This window comes from Fringilla coelebs (genome assembly GCF_963513975.1).
Source record: "Fringilla coelebs genome assembly, chromosome: 5".
Taxonomy (NCBI): domain Eukaryota; kingdom Metazoa; phylum Chordata; class Aves; order Passeriformes; family Fringillidae; genus Fringilla; species Fringilla coelebs.
Window position 1 is genome coordinate 17,014,270 of NC_140033.1, and position 20,490 is coordinate 17,034,759.

A 20,490-nucleotide genomic window follows, 5' to 3' on the forward strand; every position below is an offset into this window, starting at 1 on the left:
GGAAAATCCATTGTTGCACTTTCAAGACATTGGACAGATTTTAATATATTAGGATGCTCAGTTCTTATGTTCACAACTCAATAAAGATATTGAAAAATTTAAAAGAGTTCAGAGAGAAGTCTTGGTGATGGTGAAAGTAACATGCTTTACTGTATGAAGTTTGTGCTAATCAAGACTTTGGTTAAGAGTTACGAGAATTAGAATCTCTTGAGGCCTCTTCCATCCCTAATTCTGGAGTACAGACTTTAAGGCACCAATGTTGTAACTTCAACTTTAAAAAACGCAGAACAAGCAAAATATTTTTTTCTATTCACACATGCCATTGTCCTTTGGGATATGTCACTGAAGTTGGGGTTTGAAAATTTTAAACTCAGGATTTTCTGTTTGTTTTCCAAAGCAGTTTTCTAGTTCTGTGAGAGCTGCTGCTAGCTGTGGTGAATAGAGTGATGAATTCCTTTGGGTAACATTGTACAGGAGGTCAGAATATAGAATTACAATGATTCTTGCTGGTCCTACAGTCTGTCATCCATAAAATAAATTAACAACTCTTGTGTTTTCCTGTTTCAGATTTTTTTTTCTCAATTTGTATTGCTTTTAAATTTCCAAATACATATATATATACACACATACGTATATATATAAAAAACATTTTTTCATTCTTAACCTAGTTAGGTTCACACATCTAAATGATTGAGAGAATTTACAGTTTTGCATTTAGCTGATTCCTGCTTTTATTTGCTGTATTAGGAACAACTGTTGCAGCTAAGATGTAAAGTACAGGCTTTAATTTTCTCTCAAGTAACACAGATTTTGAATTTTCTTGTTTCCAACAGCAACTACAATTTTGTCAGTTGTAAGATATGCTCACATGCATTTATGAACATAAAATCTCAATAAAAAATTTCAACGCCTAATAAACAGAAGCAGTTCTACCTTTAGTATTAATGTAAACTGATTTATTTTGTTCAGAGGTATTATTTTGGTTTCTACCACTTAAAAAAAGACACAAATACTCTTTATATTGGTAATACTAGCTATCTAATTTACATCATGCTCTAGTAACTTGCCAAAAGAAATAAAAAGGGACACAAAAGCAGAGATTTTAAAAACCCTTGTTGGAAAGTAGGGAATTAAACTTCAGTGATCCTTATTGTGAGATAGTAATTGAGAATTGTATTTCTGCTAAGCCTTTGATGTTAAATCAGAGTTGGTAAAAATATGCATTTTTCCTAACCAGGGTTTATTTTTATCCACTCCTATATTGAGGCATTTCTCTTTACATTATTTTAACAGTAATATTTCAAAATTCTTTTTCAAGGTTACTCCTGGCCCACTGTTTTAATGAGTCAGTTTTGTAATGACAGGTTACTTATGCTGTTGACACTGTGAGTTAAGGCCACAGCTAGTTTAACCATTTTTGACTGAAGCATAATCCTGAAGCCGTTGAAAAAAATCTTCCAATGAAATGTGTCTTTGGCAACATACATCCCTGCAAGACAAATAAGCTTATTTGTTTGCTAGTGCCTACATCACCAGAAGATGTTAAATTGTATTTACATTTTGCACCATAACTTAAAGGATGTAGCCAGTATAGTCAGAGTACCTAGAGGAGGTTCTCAGTTCGACTCCAGCTTCACAAAAAGCCATGCAAGCAGGATCTCTTCATGTTCACAAAAGGTGAAGGAAGGAGTGCAGGCTTGCAAGGTGTTCTAAACTGCTTGTAATTAATTTAATGTGTATTGTCCCTCTCAAGCTGTTGGGACAAGGTAGAGGCTACACATTTCTTAGTATAAATATACTGCTAATATACTGACTGGCATGTGTGAATATTTGTCATGATCTATGCATGAACTGCACAAAAGTTATATGAAACTGTAGCAGTAAGAGAGAAAAGAATGTACTAAAGGCTATGAGTGTGATTACCAGCAGTTCTGCTAAGGAGAAACAATTCCTCATTTTTATAGATTTTAGTCAATAGAATCAGAAAAAAAATAATAGAGAGAGTTCCGTAACTCCAGTAAGTTCCTCTCTGTTAAATAATAAGGTAGACCTATAGCACCCCAAGTGGGTAAAATACTGGAGTAACATCCAGTATGAAGCTGGATATTAGCATTCAGAATTCTTTTAATATTCACTTTTCATGTTCCAAATGTAACACTTTGCTTTATAATAAATGTGAGTTTGTGTTTAAAATTGTCCAGTATTAAGGGTAGGTGCCAGAGAGCCTGATGAAAGCAGTTGTCATCTTTCTCCTGAAGTAATGAATTTAAATAGAATAGTCTTTCCTATAAGTGAAACGTGGGTTATATTTAGGAACTTCAGGAAATGAATGTGATTTCCTAATTTTAGAATTATTTTGAGAGCTTCTATGGAAGAGAGGATAGATGTTTAAAGAAGTGTCTTGAAGTTAATATAATAAAACATGCATTTATTGACAAGAGAGGGCAGGAATGAGAGTGCATTCAGCAGCCTCATTTGGCATGAGGCTGTGCTAAGGAAAGCAGTCCATGGCCTAACTTCAACTAAAATAAATTTTTCAAAGATCTAACGATAAGATTCAGCATTTTCCACTCTAAGTCTGGGATTTGTTTTATTGGCTTGTTTTCCCTAACTTACATCTATATCTAATATATCTATATTTATATCTAATATATCTATATCTATATCTAATATGTCTATATCTATATCTATATCTATATCTATATCTATATCTATATCTATATCTATATCTATATCTATATCTATCTAATATATCTATATCTATATCTAATCTATATCTATATCTATCTATAGCTATATATCTTCACATTAAGAAAAACAGAAGCAACGAAATGTTGGACAAAACGTTTATTGTATATACTTCTTGTTCTGGGAGTGAGACTGCCCGTGATAAATGAGAGCCACGTTGCTCATATGCTACCAAGAGGCTCTTGGGTCCAGCACAGCTGAGTGCTGTGTAAAAAGCTGAATGGAACAGAACAGTGTATTAGAAAGTCAAGCTTATTTAGGAAAGATTTCATATTGGGGTCGAGGTGAAATAATGTACTGTAGGTATTACAGTGAATGGAATACCTTGTAGATTCCATTGTAAAGGACATTTTTGTATTTTAAGCCAGGAAATGTATGCAGTATGGATGATTTTCATCTAATATGTAGGGGAAGATGAAGCAGAAAAAATTAGACAGTTTTCTTTTTTAACAGCTTCATGATGAAGCTATATGTTCACACATTTTTGTGAAGTGTTAATGGCAAATACAGCAGTTAATGAGGTATAGAGGCCTGATGCTGTATTATATCTCAGGCAAAAGGATGTGTGATATATCATATTTGTTTTTCTGTGTCCTTAATTTATCTGTGGTTAATGTGTGATGCATATGCAATGCTTTCTGTATTTTAATGGAAAAAAATTATAGAGGTTTTTTTTCCCCTCAAACTGGCAATGAAAAATCTTTAAAATAAATAAAAATCAAAAAACAAGAGGCATTTTCAAACACAACTGTATGAACATTTTTAATGCTATAAATTTAGATCTGTTATGGTAAATTCTCCTTGGAATAATTTATGGCATTATGGCTTACCCTACACCTCAGGGAATCCAGAACAAAGTTAATTGTTCCTCTGAGATGTACAATTTCCACCCTTTGCCCCTCGATCAACAGCTTGCAAAGCAGTAATTGAGAAACAAATCTGGGTGTATTAAGTTACTTCTTCTTAGAACAGTTCTTGCCAGAACCTACAGATATAGGGGCATCTGGCTGGTGCTGGGTTCTTGCACCTCCCTCTGGCTACTTGCAGAGGCAGGATGTTGGACTAGACTGATTCAGGTCTGATCCAGTATAGTAATTTCTGTGTTGCTTACCCTTAGCCTTTGTTATTCTGGGTCAGTTGATCAACACATTAGGAGCTGTAACCAAGAGTCTATCCATGTTTTGACCGACTGGTAAGGAAAAGCTTAGCAGCAGGCTGTACTGTGCCTGCTTATTCAGGGTAAAATAAAGGCACACAAGAGCCTTTGAGGGGTCGTTTCTTTTTTGTTTCTTGTTTTACGAGTGTGTGTTGTGCTAGTGGGAACTCAGGGTAAGGCATTCGAGACAATGTTACATCTGTTCCTGAATGACTGAGTTTATTAACATGTCACAGGGTTGTGTAGTTCAGGTATGGGAAATATTGTGACTGATATTGAAGATGTTTTGGGGCAGTTAGATTCTCACATCTATCTTTACATTACTGTAAAATACTTTGATTTTGCCTATATGCCATTATTGCAAATGCATTTGTCATCTCTGTTTTTCTGACCAACCCTGTGCTACTCACTCTTTTGTCTTGTGAAATTGCCTATAAATTATAATTATTATTAGGAGGACTTATAAAACATTTCCACTTTCTCTTGTTCTTCTCTAATTAATATGATCATTGCATCTACAGAATACCTTAAAGAAACAGTCTTACTTCATGGGAAACCTCAATGTTTTTCTTAGTGCCAATGTGGCAACTTGATATAGTATTGGCAATAAACCCCACCAATTCCTAGCATGATATAGCTGCAGATTCTTCCTGCTTCCCATTTACTGCTCAGTGTTAGCAATATTTTGGGAATGACTACTGTGAATGACTCAAGGCTAATTACTGTCCTTTCTTGTTCTTGTTCTTGATCATACTTATGACAAACCCAAAAGTGTGTTTCCTATCCTTTACAGCAGATGAAAATTAAGAAAAATCAACCTGTGGAAGCACTGTGCCATTTCCACACAAAATTCTGCATCTGGTTGTTAATATGCAATTCCCTATACCATGAACTTTCATAGAGGTTAGCAAGGAGAGAGATCTTTTAGGTCACCTTGTCTTCCCCTCAGTTGTACGTAGAGTAGATTCACATAGGGCACAGCCATGTCCCCTCTGCACTGAAAGGGAGCATTCTTTTCACATGGCATGAGTGCTTCACAGATACTGGAAAGAAGAGAAAAGACCTTTTTCCTGTAGAGGGTGTGTGAGATGAAGTTGTAGCACGTTGGCATAAAAGGCTCTTTGTTAATTGCTATTGTGCTAATGGTGCTTTGAATATGAATGTTTTGTAAGCAAGAAACAGGCAATGACTCAGATGAGCACTGCCTCAAAGAAAACTTGAGCAGGGCTGGAAGTGAAAGAAAGTCTTTGGCATTTTGCAGTCTGTTTTTGAATGTGTTGCACAGATTCAAGTAGTCAAGACCATACATGTAATAAACAGGGCACTGAAGCTGTATCATCCACTACAATTTATTTAAATAAAAGCAAACAAAAAAAAACACAAAACCCCCCATCATTCATATTATAGCAAAGCTGCTGAATAATTTGCTAACAAAATTATATCTGTGTGTGTTATACATACCTCTGTCACATATGCTCTGAGGTTGACTTTCAGAAAATTGAAGTGCCTGCTTGTGCACGTGGTAGAAATTGCAAGTCTCCATACTATCAGACTATGTATCTGTTTTCATGAAATTATTCTCCCAGATTTTGAATATCTGGTGAATATTTCTAAGTTGATAAGCTGAGAAATCATAGTAACAGGCAGCTAAAAATATCTATCTTTTCACTAGCCAAAATTTAGGAATTTGAAAATTACTTTAGACTACACAATATGCTGATAATGGCATAAGATAGCTGAATAATTTTATGTTTACCAACATTATTCGGAAGAAATATAACATATACTAATATATACGTATTTCCGTTCTTGAACATAAAGGAATTTTTTTAAAGTCTAAATCGGCTCTACACTTATGGAATTATGAAAGCTTTTTTTTTCGTTCCACAAGAGAAAGTGTTCACATTATTCTACACTTTAATACAAAGTATTCTATTATTCCAGTACAACTAAAGTGGTTGAACAGGGTATCCTGCTGACCAGAGTAAAACACTGCAGTTCTTATTCTTGATGTCGTAGATGCATAAATACATGCATACATGCTTAATATTATAATTAGGCATACTGGGATAATTTAAAGGGCCATTTTCCTATGTGAAAATATATATTAAAAAAGCAGAGTTTCCCTGGAGGGATTTCTTGAAGATATTTTTTTGTAAGTGTAAAATGTTGAATCTAAATGAACACTTAAATAATTTGGTGTTGTACTTAAGAGAAGCATAGAGAACTAGCAGTTGTTATTTCTTAATCTGCAAGGGGCTATTTCCAAGCTGCAGACTCAGTCAAGCAGTGCTTTATTCAGAAGAACCCTCAAGAAACCCATTGCAGGTTTTGCCTGAGTCAGGACTGTGAACTTTTACTGTTTGCATTGTTACAATTTGTAGATATTTCTAATGAGGTTTTCCCATTGCTCTTGCAAAGTAAGAGTCACTTGAGAAAGCTCTTTTCAGACAGTTACTGTTAAAAGAAAACAATTCCTGCAGATGGAGTATTCTAACATGCTTCTATTCAAGTTAATTTGGTGGGTTATTATCTCCTGTTTGTCCAGTGTTGATGCTTAGTTTGTTTTATTTTCCTTAAGATACTTCTGAATGTTAAAAAAAAATATGAAGCAAAAGCAGGAATTTTAAAATTTAGATGACTAACCTTGAGGAACACAGAGTGTTTTGTTAGAGATGTGACTTAATTATAGCTGACAGAAGACTACTCAATCATTTGGACTTTAGCAAAGGAAGACAAGTATACCCCTATGAGAGTTAAATGAGTGCTATATGAATAATACTAAAATCTATAGCACTGAAAAATTTTGCCTTTGCCATTGAATTGTATAAGCTGCCTTAAGAGTTTTTAGAAATGTGAGCATTCTCTGAAAGTTAGCACTGGATGTCTTTCTAAAAGTTATGTTTTATGTCAACAAGAAATTGTTGAAATTGTTATAGAACTTGGTGGATTAAATTTTATGGCCTTCAAAAGACTTGTTTCTGTCCCTAAAACATATGACTTTATCATATTTCCTGTAAAGAAGTACAATGCAGAAAAGTAGTTTTAACTCTCAATGTACTGACCCGATCAACTGCTTTGTGCCTGGTGGTCTGATTTTAACAATTGGTGCAGTTGCTGCAGAACCACAAATGCTTACAGCCCCTAATTTTAAGAATTCATGGTTTAGACTAAATCAGAGTAGAATATCTGTGCTATTTCTGTGTCCTTTGGCCCAACGAGCCTCACTGTGCAGCTTTTGGCAGGGACAGGTCTGGGAGCAGATGCATTGCCTGCCCTGGGAGAGAGGCAGCATTTTCCCTTTTCACCTTGTGGCCAGTCCTTCTAATCTGATTTAACAGAAATAATTTTGAAAATTTAAAGTCAGGTTTTCTGATGGTGAAAAAGATAGCAATATCAAGAAGACGTGGCTGTACATAGATTTGCCAGACATGTTCTGATACATCAAATACTGCCTCTTAAGTCACGAAAGACTATTCCTTCTAATCAGTGAGTATTTCTGTTAAAGAGCTCCTTCTGAACTGTAGTGTTATTAAATTTTAGTTGAAAAATCAATTTCTTGTTGCACTTGGTACACAAAGTAAAAATGTCTGTGCATTAGCTGAGTTTTAGAGATACAGTGTCTTTTTAAGGTATCTGTCTCCCAATTTTATGCACATTATAATATAAATTAAAAATAGGAAACTAAGGTAAATAGAAGGCACTCATTTGTATTTTATTTTTTATTCTTACAAAATACTGAGAGAAGTTCTACAGAGAAAGCTTGACTAAGTAATGAGACAAACAGTTGCCCTAAGGAAGTACAAAATTAGGAAAATTGTATAAGATCATCAAATTTTTGAGAAAGGAGCTGTAGTATTTTTGTATTGATGAAAAGCCACCTTAAAAAAATTCACATGACCTAACCTGTCAGTCAAAAATCATTCTGCACAGCCATAATATCAAACTGTTGTCTGATAAGATGTGTGATTGACTGTGCAGCTGAGATAGAGCACATGCACCTGTAACAGGGTTTCACGGTGTACAGTGTATCAATACAATGAATGTTATATAAACTAGCATTGCTGTATTTTAACGCTCTTTTCCCTCTGTTGGTCAAACACTGGCTGGTGAAAGCAGAAGTCACAAGGAAAGGCCGGTTTCCAAGCTATCTAATGCTCTACATAACCGTTCCCTATGGCAAATTTCCTGGGTCACTGACCCAAGTTTCAAAAGAATCAAAAGTGCTATATTAATTGAATGCTCATTATGAAAAGTGATACCATAAAAATTGTTCCCTTTTTCTTTGGTTTTTTTTGCCCGTTTCACTACTTTTATTGGGATTTTTTTTCTTTATCTTCATTCTTGAAACATTGATTTGTGTCAAAATCCCCCGTATAATTGTAGCTTATTTTTAATATTTGATGAAAGCAAAACATCACTGGCTTACCCCAAAAAGCATACAGTTTACTGTAACACATCATCTAGTCATGTGGAACAGGGAGAAATCACTTTGGGTAGGAGATAAGTTTAGCTTCATTGCTGAGTTCCATTTTCTAGTACTTTTAGTTGTTCTCACAGCAATATCTTAGTCTGTTTCTGTGCTAGTCTTTGAGCTCACTTCAATTCAATTTGCTTCCATGTTCTGTTCATACATACGTGACAAAAGGAGGGCAGAGTTTTCCATTGCTCTGGTTGTTGACAAAGGAAGCCCATTGTACTTGAGAACAGCTGAATTATTATCGCTTTCAGTGTACAATTAAATGTCACCACCATGTCACAGCAGCAGTACACATGGTGACACCAGACTTGGAAAGTACTAAAAGCAGTGAGGGCCACACCAGAACCACTCAGCTAAATGCCTGTCCTTTGAATACACTTGAAGAACATTAGCTAAAAATCCCAGAAACAGCTGTCAAAAGATTAAAAACTAAGGAATTTCTGTCCTCAGGCACATGAAATCTCACATTCTGATTCTCATTGTTTTGCCTGAGCAAAAGCAATTGTGAAATGGAGAGTGCTTATTGTTTTCTTTTTTCTTTTTCTTTCTTTTTATATTTTCCTTACTAAGCATGTACAGGGTTCATTAAAGGTAGCCAGTAAGACTGGGTACATTAATGCTTTACAGCTGGAGTCCCAAGAAGGACCTTGATCCTTGGCTATAATTTTAGCGTGTGTTTTGTGAAAACTCTGACCATGTAACCTAGAGCAAGTTTAATTATTACTGCGTACTCCTTAAAATTCTTGCTTCACTGTGTAGTCAGTGGTTACTCTTGTATGTTCACATGTTTCAGAGCTAGGAGAGTTCTCAGGGTCCTTCTCCCTCTTCCACAGCTGCCCAGCCTTCTTTGCATAATGTAGGGATGGCAGTGAGTGTCTGGTCAGTTCTCATTTGACTTTTAACCATAGTGAATCTGGTCTTCCCCTGCAGTTCTCTGCTCATATCATCAGGAGGACTGAAACTGGTGTACTTAAGAGAAGAAAACCCAATATGTTCTGGTCTTTTGCCTTTACTTACCTACATTGTCATACTGTCAGTATGACAAGTATGACTGAACAAGATCCTCAAGTTTTTGACCTTGCCCATTAGCTTCAGTAGCTACTACGTATAGCTGGGGTTTGTCCTCTTTTTTCTTCCTTTTTTGCCTAATTTTTTTTCCTAGTATCTTTTTTCCCAATACTTCCCATTTTAACCCTTCTTGTCTATACTTTGCTGTGATCTTCAAATTCTCTTCATTCTCTTCTTTGGGTCTGAAATTGCTGTCCCTCTCCAGTGAAATTTGCTGTTCTCAATGTGCTGGCAGCAAAGTGAAATGTGATGAAAACCTGATCTCTGAAGGGTTCTTTGCTGGCATAGCACTGATCAGATTTTTAGTAATTTTTGCTTTGCTTACAGCGCACTAATTGAATACAGCAGAGCAGAACAGCAGGGGACAGAAACAGAAAACACTGAGTCCTGACAAAGGCTTTCTCTAGGGGTAGGTGTTCTATTAGCATCTCTTATTAGATAGCAAATGCTAACTACCCACAGACAACAAAGCACTAAGATCATTCACAGATTGAAAACCATTGAGTATGCACATCTATGGATATTCAGACAAATGCTGAAATCCTGGGCAAAGTTGTAGGCCAGGCTGCTTATTGAAAAGACTGACATTTTAATGTTTAGTTAGAAAATGCTGGTTTGGAAGAGACTACAAGCACATGTATTGTCCCTAAATAAAATTCAACATGTAAATTTTGTCAGTATTCATCATTTATTATAACTGTCAGGATGCTTGTTGTGACCCTGTGAAATTTATTAAACTATAATAAATTATTTTTTTCTGTTTCTGTTTGACTGCTTTGAAGGCAGTTGGTAAATATATGAGTTATATTTGCTGCAGTACTTTTCCAAGCAATTTTGCCACTGAGAGTACTATTTGCCAGTGAGAGGCTGAGGAGTTGAGAACAAATGCAGAGATGTATTGCAATCTCAAATGAGAGCAATTAGAAGAATACTGGCCCTTGAAAAGTAAAATGGAAACAGACATGAGGTGACAGTGAAGCTGATTTGTAGGACACTTTCTGTGTTAGGATAATGCTTCTGTCATAGAAATATTTGAACACCTGGATGTAGACTAATGTAAGGTACCTATCACTATATCAGTGAGTCATATAGTATTAAAGTTTTCCAAGAACTGAAGAAAGAGGCCAGAAAAATACATTCTAGTTTCTACACTACAAAAAGTCAGGTATCATGTTCTTTTGCATTTAGTCTCATATGCTTTTCACTGTTTATTTATTTATTGTTTGGGGTATCATAATGAGGAAATTTTTCTATTTGGAGGAAAAAAAGATAAGAGCTATTGAATTTCATGAGAGTGCTCCTAGAATCTGGATTATACTTCAGGGTTTTTTTGTGTAATTATTTTTAAGCTGTCAGTATATATTTATTTCAGAGTTTTATGAAGATATGAAAAATATTAAGTATGTCATAAAATTGAACAAATACATTAATGACTTTTTAAATGGAGTAGTTTAAGTTTGGATTTCCTTTTTCAAAGTATTTTCAAGTAGTTTTGCATCAGTGGTTTACTAAGATTCCTGCTTTCACTCAGTTTAACCCAGCAACTTCTTATATGAGGCAATTCAGCTAAATTCCTAGGGACCACTCATGTAACTGGCAGTGGTGTCTCTTAAAGAGTCTTTGTTTAGGATAATATGGATGACTATATAGTTTAGAGATTGTCTCCTAGGTATTATCCTGCTCCTCCTAAATACATGTTGTACAAGGCGCAATCCGCATAATTCCTGATAAAGCCAGATTGTCATTAGGGTACAGGTGAACACTGATGGTATTTCACAACCCAGGGGTTGCAATAAGATTTATCCCTCAGTGGAACTATGATTGGATGAGCTGTAGGAGAAGCCTCTGCACTGTCATTCAATCTTTTACTCATGATCTAGTTACCTGGTCTCAATTTGCCTGGTCTCTGTAGCCCACAGGAGATCACTTTTTCCCATATATTTCTCAACCTCAGCTAAAACATCCCTCCCAATCTTGACAGCAAGAGCTAAATGATAAAATAGGTGTCTAGACATTGCTATATTGCTGTTCTTAGAACTAAATAGTCTTTGGTCTAGATGCCCTATAAATAATTGAGACAATCTAACTCTTTGTGAATTAGCAGTGCTTCAATTCTTTTTAAGGAAGCAGAATGACTGCTGTAAAAGGTATCCAAGCTTTGTGTTGTTTCCTTGTTGTAAAATAGATTGACATTTGGGGCTTTTACACTATTACAGTCAAATTGCTGCTCTAAAGACAATTCATGATTGCAGTATCTTAGAGTGGTGTGATTCAGTTTGTCTTTCAGATGGCCTTTTTCCTGCTGCTGCAATTTAACTGATATATGTTGTTGAAAGCATATTACTTTGCATATTTTTATTGTTGTTTAATTTCTTTATGTATACATATTAAAGTACACTCTCTCTCTGAAGGAAGAAGGGACACAGAAAGGTCTCCAATCTAGCGATCACTAAGAATTCAGAGGTTTTGTTTCCAGCTGTGCAACAAATTCTGTTGTGACCTTAGTCATGCTGATTAACCTCTGTGCACAATGGGGACAATGAACAGCATTTAGGAGTCATAGATAAACTACCTAAACACAGGAAGTTATGCAAGATGTTTGGAGATCTTTGATAGGTAGATAGTGTATATGTACTGAATCAGGCAGAGGAGGGAAATGGTCAGAGAAAAAAGCTAGGGCTGAAAAAAATGGAAAAAGGAAAAATATCGGATAAAATTTTAAAAAGGCTAAGAGATGAGTGGGATTATGAAACTAGTTGGGATCATTTGAAGGTGAATAATTATAAAAGATGTGGTCCTATTCAGTATTAATAGGACAAGCAAAATACACCAAGATCAATGTATTTGTCTATGTACTTCTAAAGTGGTGAAGCCAAAGGCCTTTCTGAAACTTGGAATTTTTTATGCTGATCAGCTTTCTTCAAAGTTCAAAAAACTATGGTGAAATAATATATGAAAGTCAAAGAGGAAATATTTTTCCAATGTGTATGTTACAGCTTGCATTAAATGCTAAAAATGACCATTGAAAAAAAAATAATGTGAAGAAGAACATCATTCTGGAAAAAGTATAGTTGAGCTAAGTTCTCATTTAAAAAGTATGTTTCAAAATGTGTTTTTCTTCAGAAAAATTCTCCCTAGTCCCTACTTCAATGTATCTCCTCTGCTACTTTTTTTTAAACTTTATTTAGGCTCATGCATCATGGTTTTGATTATACTTTTTATAATAATTAAATTTATTATAATTTTTTATAATAATTAAAAAATTATAAATACTTACTTTGCACACCACCTTTTATGCATAGAAGCATAATGTATTCTGAAATCATAAGTGTCAGTATCCAAATGCTGTCTCAATCAATGTTCAGTGGAAATAAAGTACATTTTTACTTTTATTTCCCTGATTCATTCCCCAACATTAAAAAAAAGAACCAACAGACTGCAACAATCTGAGTGTTTTAATTTATCATATTTTAGATGGCTGTAAGTTTTTGTATTTACTGCTGCTGAACAAGACTTATCTTAGTTTTTTGCTATCACAAACAGTTGATGATTTTCAGTTAAACGATTGACTAGAGATGCAGAGATTGATAATTCCCTGAGTGTGGGTTGAATCTGGGAAAATAATATCTAGAAAAGAAATGTGATTTTCCATAGGAAATATATATATGCAATATTAATATATATATATTAATTTTATAATATTTCCATATGATATATATTAATATTATAATATTATACAATATTAAACCAGGTGAGAGGATTATTGACAAAGCTTATCTAGTTGCAGTATTTAGCAGAAAACAATCTGTGGTGTTCTGAAGCACTACTCAGTTGAGAAGTCTTAAATTAGGCTGTACTGATTGTGAATGGAGACTTTTTCTTCCTGTAACTAGATTGCAAGTTTCTCTGTCTGACAAGACAGTTAAGATCACATTGGTGGGCTGTTTGTCATGATGTTGATATAACATCTGCTTGCATCCAATGCCTCAAAACTGTTTGCATGAAAACCCTTTGGAGAGGGTCCATTTGTTCCCCAGTTCAAATGGCACTACCCAGGAAAGCAATTCTACCATGTGCTGAGCAAGGTCAGTGCCTGTTAACTCCAGTGTGAGTGGAGAGGCACAGCCCATCTTAGGAGATGCAAGGTAGTGTCAGCACAGATTCTAAAGCTGAAATTCAGTTCTTTGCAGAAGCTCTGCACAAAGCCTGTATCATTTAATTCTTCATAATGGAGCTTGGAGTGGATTTGAAGAAGCTGATCGGCTTTTTGCTCTCTTGTCTGCAGAGGGCTGAATTACACCCCTGGTGAATATACACAGTAAAAAGGCAACTACACTGCCTCAGGAAATACACTATATTCCTTTGCTTTGACTAGTATAACTCAGTTTCAATTACTGATGAAAATTCTTTGATATTATGCTGATAAAAATTGTTGTACATTTTGCCCCCTTCCTATATTACACGTTGAGCTTCACTCTCATACTGTGATATAATGTGCAAACTGAAAAGTGAAAATGCAAAAATAGATGTAGTCCTGCAGACAAGAACAGGCCTCCCTCGTGGCACTGTGAGTGAGGGCCTGTGTGTTGGGGAGGCTCCTGAAGCAAAGCAACGAGTGGGTAGAAAAGCAGAACTAAAGGGACGTAAAACCAGTAATGGGGAAGAGATCTCGGAGGGAAGCAAGATTGGAAGAGGGCGTGGGGGCTGAGGAGGCACAGTTTGGATACTGATTAGCTTTAAATCAGGTGAGCTAGCTAGCTTTTCCCTGCAAAAGAAGTTCTGATTCTCAAGCCTTAATGTGTGAGCTGGTCTATACACAGCACAGAAATGTTTTAGAATTTATGTTTTGTGAAATACCCTTGGTGTGTTTTAAATTTGTGTGGATATAGCCAATACCCAGAGCAAGGACCCCATGGCTTTGTGATAATACCTATAGCAACCAAGCAAACACTAAGAGTAATTCAGAGATACTTTTTTAAAGTAAGATTACTTCAAGTCATGTCGCCAGGAAAACCTCCTAGCTGAGATAGTAAAGGCAATCTAGTGGATATTTCTGAATTTAGCTTACCACTCAGTCTTTCAGTGATTCCTCATATTGCTGAAGCATTTATAGAAATAGCCATTTTGATATGTGAATTAAGAAAGATATGCATGCAAGTAGGTCAGATTTGGTGTTAGCATTTTACTGAGCTTTTTCTGTTAAGCCTGTAACTGGATGCAGGCCTTCACTGAAAAGATGAGGCTGTTATCTATTACAAAGGAGAGGTTAGTCTCAAAAACTGATATGATCCAGTTGTCTGTAGAGCAGTACCTCTGATGCCCAAGCAGAATCCACATTTCTGTGTATTATGTGCTAAAAACCTTAGCAGAGTTGCTTCAAAAAAAATGTAGTCATGAATCATTTCACCATTGATTTATATATTGCCTAATGAGGAGTACAAATTCATATGTAGACATTTAGGTGCTAAAAAGGTTTTTTTTTAATTAAAATATTAATATGAATTTCAGATTGAGCTTCCACTGAAGGAAATCAGGTTTTGTTATATTACTAGAGCTTACCAATAATTATACCAGAGCTGAGGACGCAAGTTGTTTTGTCACAAAATATTGGAAAGGGTTTTATTAAGAGACTTTAAATTGCACTTCTATTTCTTGCCATGACCCAGTGGCATTGGGAATTGTATTCTTAAGTAGCTCCAGACAGAAGAAATCAGGCTGGATCACACGTTCAGGTGAGCATAAAGCTGCAGCTGCCACTGGGATAAATGCCTACTTTTAGTCTCCTTGGACCCAAAATTATTTTGGTATAGCATCAGCTTCTTGTAGTCTTATTTCACTCAGTACTTATCTTGTAGTTCTCTTTTTGTTGGGCTTATGATTACTTGAAGGTGTGTTATGTGTATTGGTGTCGCACATCAGCATAGAGGAAGGCATGATCTGTGTCCCTCTATGTGGGACATGTTCTGGCCTTGAATCCTAGGACACTTAGGTAAAAACTGAAGTGCTGAAACTTTCCTATAGTGCAGCCAAGAATTGATGAGATGATCTGTGGAGGAACAGGACCATTTTCTGCAGACTGCAAGCCTTACAGTTTTAGCAAAAGTTAGTGTGGGAGACCTTACCTTGTTTTAGCATGATTATATGGCACCGTGCAAGTATATATCTCTGTATATGTATTGTGTGAAAAATATGCTAAACACTCCATTGTACAATACTGTCTTCAGTGAAGAGTGACAGAATAACTGAATACCAGATATTAGTAATATTGTTTGCTATTCTCTGAGAAGGAACCGAGATACTACAAAGGTGAACTCAAAAGAAGTAGTATTATAGTCCAGAAAGAGATCTACAGGTATTAAAGCCCCTTCTTTCCCTACCTTGAGGAAAAAATTCTACTCACAACTCCTTTGCTTTTACTTTATTGCAGTCAGGGCTCTGTTGTTCCAAGGCTACATGCTGTGTATGACCTTGTGGAAATTTTGCAGAACTGGCTTGCCAGAGACACAAGCATTGAGAGTAGACACAAAACATGTATCACACCAGCTTTCTGTCAGAAACCTTCCTAACTAGGCTTCTTTTCCCTTGTAGTAATAGGCTGTTTGGTCCTGTCTTTTCTCTCAGTTTATTGTCTCCTTCCCCATGGTTTCTCAACCTTTGCTTCATTCAATACCTGTCCTTCTTATGTTCCTAGTTTCTGCCCTTGACTACACTGCACCATTGCAAGTCTCACAGAGTTTCTCAATAGCTGTCATTAAACTGACCCCTCTGTTTATTATAGCTTTTCTCTTTCCCCTGCATGCCTCATGTCTATTTTCAGTGTAAGCACTTGAGGATAAGGACTATTTGCTTAGGTTTATAGAAAGTCTAACACAATGGATCACAGTTGTGGGACACCAAAATTATTAGTTAGGTTAGTAAGTTTCCAGTTATTAGTCCTTCCCAACAAAGTTTCCTCCATTGGAAAGAACATGAAATTAGAAAAAGAGCTATTTTCTATGTTCTTTTGATTTATAATAAAACTGTCTTTCGGTTTTGTTGGTTTTTAAGTTTGAAATTAAATTTGTTGGCACAGCAGGTGTTGTAAATAATTTTGTAAACTGCCCAGGGCTGTCTACATCATAAACTATTGCTGAATTATTGGATAATGAAAATAGACAACTCAAATGAGAAAGTGTTTAGAGATAAGTAAAATGTGAATTCTCCTGCCAATTGTTTTTGGTTTTGTTTTTTCTTCTTCCTTTTCTGTTTCATAGCACGAATTATCAAAACAAAACAGTGGTGTGAAATGCTTCCATGTTTAGAAGGAGAAGGCTGTGATTTGCTAATCAATAAATCAGGCTGGACCTGTACACAACCAGGAGGACGGATAAAGACAACCACGGTAGGTGACTTCTCAGTTCTACACTTCTTCAATTTCTTATTCACTTTGTTTGTTGATAAACAAGAGACATTTTTAATTGTTTTCAGCACTTTTATGTAAAGCTTATTGCCTCATAATTAATCTTTGTGCCCAAGTGTGCATGCTGAAATACACAGCAATATTATCACAAAGTACAACAATGGAAAAGATAATAAAGGAAAATGTATAATTTCCATGGTTACTAAGAGTAGATATTATGTCAAGGTTTACTCTTAAGACATGAGTGGCTTAACTAACATTTGTATCCAGCCTGAAGACAGTATCTTATTGTTTCAACATAAACAAACTTTTGCTGTGTTAGTGTAGGGTGTAAAACTCAATGTGTGGTCTAAGAGGGTGGAAAGAAAGCTTTCTCTGGGAGTTCTGAAGAAAATATTTTTGCAATTCCAGCTGTACTGGAAAAACAAGTTACTCAGATAGATCTTTGTTTTTTCAGTGAGATCTACAGAAAATATAGCAAAAGATCCCTTTTCCCAGCTTGCTTTGGCCCTGGTTTGTTGATAAATCCCTCAGTTCTCGGATAAGGTATCTTGGGGCATATGCTTGTGGTGAAGCTTAAAGTATATATATAAAGTATATATGACTGTAGTAGTTTGTAGGGCCTATAATGTATCAAACAGATTTCTAGAAAATGTTCTCAAATGCCAGTAATTCTTTGACTTAATAAATGGAAAAAATCTGAAGAGATATAATAGAGCAATTTTCTGCTAACTTGCTAGGCCTCTTGAAATTATTTCCCCTCCTTATAATCTTTTTTTAGATTTACAGGGAGCTTGAGTGTAATTTAAATAAGTGCAATTTCAAGAATATTTAGTCTTAAAAGTACTTATCAGTGAGGACTAAATTAATGCCCATCATCCCCTGCACAATTTCTCTGTCTGAGCAGGAGATAGCAGTGTAAAAAATTTATTGTTTTAGAATGCCTGTATTTAGAAAATTAATGTTATTTCACTTTTTTTTTTTTTTTAAAGAAGATTTGACAATAGTTTGTAAGATACCTACAAAACAAATTTTATGTCTTGTGTTCACTGTTTTTATGCTTCTGTATTTACCAGATATAATATTCCTTATGGACAAGGCTGTAAAAATTAACTTGTCTCTCAGGTCTTAAATATAGTTTGCCTTTAGATCTTTTGCATTCAAGCTATGTAAATCTTTTACATTCAAGTTATGTAAGAGTGGCATAAAAAAAAAAAACCAAGAAACAAGGGAAGGAAAAAGTTTTTAAACATTAATGCCAGCATTCAAGGGCAAGGAGATCTAATACCGTAAGTTTGTCATACTTGGAATATAGTCTTAAATCTTGTTAATTCAGGGGTATTTTCTGTATCTGAGGTGAACGGAAAACCCTTGTACTGTGACACATTGCCAGCTGTCATTTTAGCTCTTTATTTGATGTTTAATGCTAATGGCATGACTGAGTAATGCAAAGTAAGCAGAGGATCTATCCTTCAGTTTCTGTCTTTAATGAAGTGATTCAGATATGCTTTTAGATTAAACACCAGAAGCCTGATTCTGAACTCTTACTTGTCTCTATAGCTCTTTAATGCTTTTGACATGAATGGAATGACTCATGAATTTGATTAATGTAAATGAAATCATAATCATGCCCCATCAGTAAAATTAAGACCACGGCAAGTGTAATATTGTAAAACAGACTCTCCCCACACAAATACATCATTGTCATTGGTAAGGAAAGATTTTGCCAGAAAGACAACTGTAGAGCAGCTCTGAGCATAAGCCCTCATCTAACATCAAGCAGTCTTCAACAGTTGGTATCACACATGCAGACACACAACAAACACGCAGTACTTTCCAGTCAAGCCAGACTAGCAACTCAGAATGCTTACAGAAGCTCTGAATTCAGAAGGGGGAGAGGGAAAAAAAGACAAGAAGAAAAACAAATACGAAACCCTGCAATAAATTCTAGCCTATAATGCATTATTAGTAAAATATTAAGAATTTTTTTTAAATGTTCTTTAGCTACTTGATTAAAGAGTAAGCTTTGGACCACGGTAGTAGATTTGGAAACTGTGTCATAAGATGACTCCATGAAATTCATGACTCTGATTAAAAGAAAGGAAAAAAATTCCAACAGAAACAGCACTATTTACTGTAGCAATATTCCCAGATCAACAGCTGCTAATGCAGTAACTGGTGTTTCTGCTCCTAATCAACACATGAGTTGCCACACACTATCATGCTGTCATGGTATTTAAGTGTACTAGGAAGAACGTCTGGCTGGGAAGGGCCAGAAAAATGACCACAAGATAATATAGGGAAAAAACGTCCAGACCTACAGAATTAGTTACTATATCCTGTTCTGAAGTAGAAATAATTTTTGACCACGTCTCCAGCAACAGCCAGATTAAGTCCTTCATTTTTTTATCTGTCAATTTTGTTAAAATACATTCATTAATCTAGTATCAGCAGCTCTTTTCTGCTGATATAGCTTGCATCTTAAAGATATTTTTGGTAGTACATCTTGAGTTATCATACTGATAGTAGGTCATATATCAGAGATATCACTGATCAATGCTGACAATAATTTGTCACCCATACTAAAGTCAGAACAGTGTTGAACTCTGATGGACTGAGACCAGCTGTTGTGATAATACCAGCTTTTCACATTGATTCCGGGAGGTTTTGTAGAAATGCAACTTTTTAAGTACTGGGTTTAGAAGGAGCATGTGGTAAGATAGGACTTGTAGAGATCATATAGATGTCATCTTATAGATAACATGAGCCCTTTTAAGTGAGAATATACTTTAGGACTCATAGTTAAATATGGTTCTCAAAAAGAAAGGAAGAACTAGGATTTGTTTTCTGTAGATGAGTTAAGCATTTAGAATTCTTTCTATGAGAATTCCAAGGCAAACAGCAAATTAATGTATCCATTGCTGCAAAACCAAAGTGCAATTTCTGTAAAATGTTTGGAAAGGGCTGCTGCTTTTTACTTTATACTTTGTGTCAAAGTTGTTTACACTTTCTATGCAGAGCCAGATTTTTCAACTGGCTGGCACTTTTTGTGATCACCTCTGGAAATAATGCAACCAAATCAGAATTCCCTCCTCACATGAGTAGCAGTGTTTTATATCCATTTTGTGCTCACTTTGCAAAGCTATAAATGACTACACAAGGTGCAAGGCAAAGGAAAATCAGATTCAAAGTATACTCTAAATGGATCTGGATGTCACTTCTGCCCTGTTGTTCTTTCTACAAGGTGTGAATGAACCAAAGATTTTTCATCTGCTAAGAGGCTTTTAGAATTGAGGACCGACTGGGCTAACTGCCAATCTGTGTATTAAGAGGCTGACTGTCAATACAAGGAAACAATATGGCAACTTGCAAAAGAAGATAGCAAGAGAATACTACACAATTGTTAGCAATTTTAGCATACTCAGTGCTTTCATATAACAAATGTCCTTAGAGGCACTTTAAAATCTCCTGCCTTTAAAAATTTCTTCTCCTTTTGCTATCCTAATTACTTTTTCAATTAATTATTAAAATTAAGCTATATGATTTTTAAAAATATTTTATAATTTTAATAGTACCAGAAGATATGCATTTCTTTTTTTAAATAACTTGCTGAAGGGCCTTTTCATTTTATATTTCAAG

General features: G+C 35.4%; 1 protein-coding gene across 1 annotated transcript in view; it reads left to right on the top strand.

Annotated features, from left to right (window-relative positions):
- The window catches only part of TAFA5 (TAFA chemokine like family member 5), a gene marked incomplete at both ends in the record, with an annotated part of 415,206 nt that overhangs the window by 307,084 nt on the left and 87,632 nt on the right, over window positions 1-20,490 (top strand). The window contains one exon of the mRNA XM_084206038.1: window positions 16,706-16,833. Coding sequence (XP_084062164.1) covers window positions 16,706-16,833 — 128 coding nt within the window. The remainder of the gene's footprint in view (window positions 1-16,705; window positions 16,834-20,490) is intronic.